Genomic DNA, 6,111 nt, shown 5'->3' on the forward strand with positions numbered 1-6,111 from the left:
TTTGTTTCACTTTGTGTTTAGGGTGTCACTTTGAGTAAAGGTGCAAATTGAAACACGAAAATGTACAAAAAAGGAACCGTCTGATTCCACCTTTAGTCCTAGCTTCGAAAAATAAATTTGGTGTACATTGCATTCAAAACTGATAATAAGAAGTCCTAACATAAAGTTTACTTTGCTTTGACACTTTTTATATTAAAGAAGGTCTAAGAATCAAACTACAATGTGGTACTTCAAGCCACTTGCTAGTAGCTAGTGAGGTTATTATCTGTCTCAAGATTTAAATAAAACGCAAGGTTTTTTTCAACACAATTCAGTGTGTCCAGGAGATAGGACTTTCTAAGACTATATTTATTTTCATCAAAGTCAAGTAACTATAAGTCGATTTATTGGAATCAATAGACAAAATTATTTTTTTGCGAGTTGAGTTGACTTCTCCCATCTCTTTTGCATACACTGTACCATTATAACAAAGTAGGTAGTTATAAAGCTTATCGTCTGTAACAAACGATATGAAATTAGAAAACAATTATATATCAAAGTCCTTTACTGAGAAAGGGTTCACTCGGCTCAGACAAATCAATAATGAAATATGCCATTTATAATATTATCATAGGCTCCCGTTATTAATGCTTTAAATAAACAAGCAATTCAATTATAACAACCTTTGTGAGAAGTGATCTCTGAATGGTGACCAGGCCCAGCGGAGACATCGTCGGCTGGTTGAGAAGAAGCTGTTTGAACATCAGGTCCAGTTCTAACGGGATCGACATTCCAACTGGCGTCATATTCAATTTCAACTTAATCAAAAGTATTCGCATCGCTTTGACCTTCAAAAAAATACTTTTTAAGTTATGTGTAACATTCGTCTTTTGGTCATGCAGCCTTTCTGGGCAGGTATGACGAGAGTGCCGATGTAACTACAGGTACGAGGAATGACATCTAACTTTCTAAGATTGTTGGTGGCGAATTGGCAATGTAAGGTTGAACAGTTTACAGTTGCCAATTTCTATGGGCAGTGGTGACCACATACCATCAGGTGGCACATTTGCCCCTCCGTCTAAATACGCCATTAAAAAAATCTTCAAAGAAATTGAAGAAAGTCATTACTCGTACCTTTTGCACGATGTTTTAAAATTCAACGGGGATTATGGAAAATAAAACTTTTTAAAATCAATTTACCTCCGCACTTATTTGATGCCACGGTTCAATGAATATAACAGCCGTAGACAAATGCACAACACACCAGAACACCTGAACAAATACAGCCAAAGCGTGATACTTTGCTCCTGCTTCGGAAATGAGAGAACGAAAAAAAAAATTATTCCAAAAATTCTTAATGCCACTCTACAAATTAAGAGTAATAAAATGAGTCCCAGGTGTAATACATACAAGTATAATATGAGTAGTCAATTAAATTGAAGAAAGACATCGTCGTAAACAGAGAGTTCGCTGAAAATAAAATAAATATGATTCCCCCTCGGGTCTCGCTCAGTCCCTTCACTGCTTCGCAAACAGACACATAAGCCCTCGTTACGTCCCGGAAACGTGTCAGTGACAAACGGCACGCCGCCCCTGAAATATTATTTAAGACAGTATTACGATATTAATATTTATTTATCGAATTTATATCGGCTTTCAAAATTGAGAACGTATCGAAAAAATCAGTGGCAAACAGTTTGAAGAAACTAAGTATAATGAGGACATCATCGTTACATATTTACCAGAATTTGACTTGTCTACCCATTCCCTTAGCTTCAGACTCACCGTCTTCAGTATGCAATATACATCAAAATTTATAAGCATATTCTCCATAAAGAGTAGATATATTCTGCTGAACTCCAAATAAATCATAGTGTCGAAACTTAGCACTAAAAAAAGTCTCGTATAAATTGTTGACCTGATAAAAAATCACTATAGGTATTAATTACGGGGCATAGACGCAGAGACCGGTGAATGCCGAATGATTAGGATTTCCAAATCCATCCGAAATATTTCCACATGATAATTTACTCCTTTTAGCTTGCCAGACTTAAAGATGGGCCTGGTGATAAACAGTCACAAACCTACAGTGCTATGATCTTGTTATATATTAAGCTAGGTTGTCTATTTATAATGACTCATCGTACACCACCGCACTTCATTCTAAACATAACACAACCACATTAAGTGTTGCTGCTTAACTGTAGAACCCCTAAGCACACAACTGATCATCAGTTTTGCATGTCATTTAAACCGTGACATGTATTTTAACTGCAGTCATATTACTGGACAACGAATCCCCGGAAATTGAAAATAACGATTCAAAGAACTCACGTCCATTTTTTCCGAAGGCCATATATTTAGAAATTGCAGGTAACCCGATCATTAAAATTAAAAGTATTGCATTAACAAAATGTAAACCAAATAGACTTTTGTTTCGTTTAATATACGATTGGCCATTTAAATCGTAATTTATCTGAAAGATAATGGTTACTAAAAAAATGTCATACTAATTTCAGCCACACGCAAACCTAACGTCATCGAGCTTTTCTATCGTAGCGTATAGTACGACATAAATTAGATGTAGCATCGGAAAATGCAATAGAATGAAAATAAAACCGATTACTGCCGATTTACATAACCAATAGAAATAGCTCCCTATCGCGACATTTGACGCTATTCGTCGCTATAGATTCAAAGAAAGCAAGTGCATGTAAATCGACGCGTCAAATTGTCGAATATATTAGGTCATATGATATTACAAGTTATTACGTTTGTGCAAAGATCATAATATTCGCATGAGAAATAAATATTGATAATTGAGGATGGCGTACTCAATTCGGGTGTGATCGGTTTTACGAATTTTGCCGATGCGACATCTAAGTTGTGTCGTACTATACCTACTTAGAATGCAAGTGTTACCACTAAACAACTTTGCTTTATTACAACAAGTATTTAAACTACTGTGTTTTTTTATTTATTTTTATTTGATAAATATACAGCCTCACAAACAAGACATTCGTAGATAATGTCGAAATATCGAGCTCCACCAATTATAATTAAAAACAGGGTAAATATCCCGTTGCAAATACTTGTAGTAATAAAAATGCCTAACCATGTTAATTTAAAAACTATGGTTTAATTTCAAAATTACTAACATACAAAAAACTACATTTATGACACTATAAAACAAATATATTGAATTTTATCATTGCGGAATATTATAATATTACTTTATAGAGTAAATTTAAATGCTTCGCTATATTTTTGATGCGGTCGACGCTCCCATAAGATCCCACTCCGGTTACGAACATTATTGCTGACACAGTGATAAAGTTTCCAACAGGAAACGATGAATACACCATGTAAAACTTAACAATACTTTGGTACATCCATACTGCTCCACAAATATCTAAAATGAGGAAAAAATAAATTTCAGCGAAGTGGTAAATAAGTTTATAGGAATTAAACTACGTTCCATGTAATTAGTAGAAAATCAGTGGATAATAGCAGAAAAACTTATTTCTCGAATAATCTTACGCAATCCGCGTGTAAGAATACAACTTACGGGTGCAGACCGATAGGATGTAACCGTATATAGCGACTCGTCGGGATACAGTGACTATGTAGCCTCCACGGTCGTGAGCGAAGCGTAGCGGAGCAAGCCCCAGGGCTCGCGACAGGCGCAACACGACTGCCAACGCACCCTGAACTTCACACGCTTCGTCCTGCATCTTCACACCTCGTTACAATGAATTGATGTTAGGTAAAAATAATTACAATACACGGCACCGTCCTCGAAGTTGTTCAAAAATATGTCTACCTCGGGCAGACTTTGCGATTAGATAGAAACAACCTTGAGGACGAGGTGAATAGAAGAATTCAGCTGGGTTGGGCAGCGTTTGGGAAGTTACGTCGGATCTTTACATCGTCAATCCCGCAGTGCTTTAAGAAGAAAGTCTTTAACCAGTGCGTCCTACCGGTCATGACATACGGAGCCGAAACGTGGACACTCATGACAAGGCTAGTTCACAAGTTTAAAGTCGCACAGCGTGCTATGGAAAGCGCTATGCTCGGCGTTTCTCTGAGGGATCGCATTAGAAATGAGGTGATCCGTCAAAGAACCAAAGTCATCGACATAGCCCACCGGATTAGTAAGCTGAAGTGGCAGTGGGCTGGTCATATTTGTCGTAGAACCGACAACCGTTGGGGAAAATGTGTTCTAGAGTGGAGACCGCGTCTCGGCAAACGTAGGGCAGGAGCTGGATACGAGTAATCGGAGAAAGACCACAGTGGCGTGCGCTTGGAGAGGCCTATATCCAGCAGTGGACAAAAACGGGCTGATGATGATGATGATGATGATGAAAAATAATTATAATAAACTAAACCCTTTATCACTATGATTACCTGATTAAAATTTAAATTACCTGATTGAAATTTCCAAATTTTATTTTTAATCTAGCTGAACCTGAAAGTTAACCCGACCGTAATTTATAAAACTCGACCTTTAGCTCACAAATCCACAAATTTTACCTTCTCGAGTGGTGATTTAAACGCCTTCCATGCCAAATTTTATCAAAATCGGCTTTACGGTTTAAGCGCAAAGAGCTACCAGACAGAGTCACCTTTGCATTTATACCATTAGTAGGTAACGATAAAAGGCAGGTTTTTGATCAGCGTATGACTCGTGTGTTCCGTTGCTTACTGATGTCTGTTATTTTGTCCTTACAAACTGACTCGCTTCCAAAAGGTGATAAGAATCGAAACGATTGTAGTAGAATTAATCTTTAGTTACAATATGTATACAAGTCATATTTAGGTTATATTTCAACAAAAGGGTTCTGCACATTTAAAAAATTACAATTATTAATTTTGATATAGTAAGAATATGTAATTGTGCCAGGAGTACGGAATGCAACAGAGTTGGGTCTTGGCCCGTAAAGCACGAAATATTCTTATTCACGGAACAGTCACACCAAGCAACATTTGTAGGTTTCCTATAGATATTTCAAGAGTCCATTTATAGATATGAGAAAACAATTATTTTTAAGTATAGTAATAACATGAGGTAACTGCTAATTTTTTAATTTCAAGTTTTTTTTACTTTTATGTATCACATATCACATGAGCCGAGATGGCCCAGCACCACCGTTTCATGTGCTTAATTTGTCTTTATAATTCATCTCGTGCTCAGCGGTGAGGAAACCTGCATGTGACAAATTTCATAACAATTCTGCCACATGTGCATTCCACCAACCCGCATTGGAACAGGGTGGTGGAATATTTTCCAAACCTTCTCCTCAAAGGGACAGGAGGCCTTTAGCCCAGCAGTGGGAATTTACAGGCTGTTGTTGTTGTTGTTGTTGTTGTATGTATGTCGAAGATGACCCCGAACCAAACAATCTCTCCGACATATAAATAAATAAATAAATTATGGTCAACTGTCAAACTTGTACTAAGGTCTAATAGAGAAAAAACTTGTACTAAGGTCAACGTGGGGGACGTTGCATCTTAGACCAAATTAGTGCTTACAGTCAAGTTTGATTGTGATCAATCGAATACCTATTGACAATAAATAATATGGGTAGATCTACCATTTATATTTTTAGTAAATGTATGATTACAAAGGCAGTTATATTATTGTAATTAAAAGTTATTTGAAATAGTTACTGCAATATAATACATACTACGTTAATAATACATTCAGATACCAATAATAATTTTAAAACATGTTACTCTGAATATTAATGCTTCTTGCCGTGGCACGATTAGATACATATTATAAAGAGGTTACTTTTTTGTTTGTATTTAACAGTCACACAAAACTACTACAGCGATTATTATGAAAGTTTGATGTAATTTTAGTTTTTAAGTTTAAATTAACACAGTACATACATATATCTACACTAACGTTTTAAATGCGAAAGTAAATCGATCTGTCGGTCTGTTGACATAAAAACAATGTCCATCTATATACATAGATATTCCATTAGTGATAAAATATTGAGTGTATGGAGTAATTATATTTGCCTATGAGTGATGTCATTAGGTATAACGCTGACGATATTTACTTTAGATAATGATGTGCGTCTCGTTTGTTTTCTTACGTCTTTGAAAGTGAGAACTACATTA

General features: G+C 36.0%; 2 protein-coding genes across 2 annotated transcripts; both read right to left on the minus strand.

The window, feature by feature from the left end:
* Positions 1-330: 330 nt before the first annotated feature.
* LOC124533154 lies at positions 331-1,842 on the minus strand. Its single transcript, XM_047108319.1, has 5 exons — positions 1,722-1,842; positions 1,390-1,572; positions 1,180-1,289; positions 663-827; positions 331-495 (listed from the first exon to the last, which is right to left on the minus strand). The coding sequence occupies exons 1-5, from the start codon at positions 1,810-1,812 to the stop codon at positions 406-408; spliced, it is 639 nt and encodes a 212-aa protein (XP_046964275.1). The 5' UTR covers positions 1,813-1,842; the 3' UTR covers positions 331-405.
* A 1,358-nt stretch (positions 1,843-3,200) lies between these two features.
* On the minus strand, positions 3,201-3,811 carry LOC124533077. The gene is made up of 2 exons (XM_047108242.1): positions 3,548-3,811; positions 3,201-3,391 (listed from the first exon to the last, which is right to left on the minus strand). Exons 1-2 carry the CDS (start codon positions 3,711-3,713, stop codon positions 3,201-3,203), a joined length of 357 nt encoding a protein of 118 aa, XP_046964198.1. The 5' UTR covers positions 3,714-3,811.
* Between the last annotated feature and the right edge of the window lie 2,300 nt (positions 3,812-6,111).

This window comes from Vanessa cardui, chromosome 10, assembly GCF_905220365.1.
Source record: "Vanessa cardui chromosome 10, ilVanCard2.1, whole genome shotgun sequence".
Taxonomy (NCBI): domain Eukaryota; kingdom Metazoa; phylum Arthropoda; class Insecta; order Lepidoptera; family Nymphalidae; genus Vanessa; species Vanessa cardui.

What these genes read in the sequence shown, in the direction of transcription:
- LOC124533154 (XM_047108319.1), bottom strand. Translation starts at nt 1,812, where the DNA reads ATGGAGAATATGCTTATAAATTTTGATGTATATTGCATACTGAAGACG. An exon ending in GGCATCAAATAAGTGCGGAG is followed by an intron (nt 828 to 1,179) that starts GTAAATTGATTT and finishes ATTTTTTTGAAG; the next exon opens with GTCAAAGCGATGCGAATACT. An exon ending in AGAGATCACTTCTCACAAAG is followed by an intron (nt 496 to 662) that starts GTTGTTATAATT and finishes CGTTTGTTACAG; the next exon opens with ACGATAAGCTTTATAACTAC.
- LOC124533077 (XM_047108242.1), bottom strand. Translation starts at nt 3,713, where the DNA reads ATGCAGGACGAAGCGTGTGAAGTTCAGGGTGCGTTGGCAGTCGTGTTG. An exon ending in CATCCTATCGGTCTGCACCC is followed by an intron (nt 3,392 to 3,547) that starts GTAAGTTGTATT and finishes TCCTCATTTTAG; the next exon opens with ATATTTGTGGAGCAGTATGG.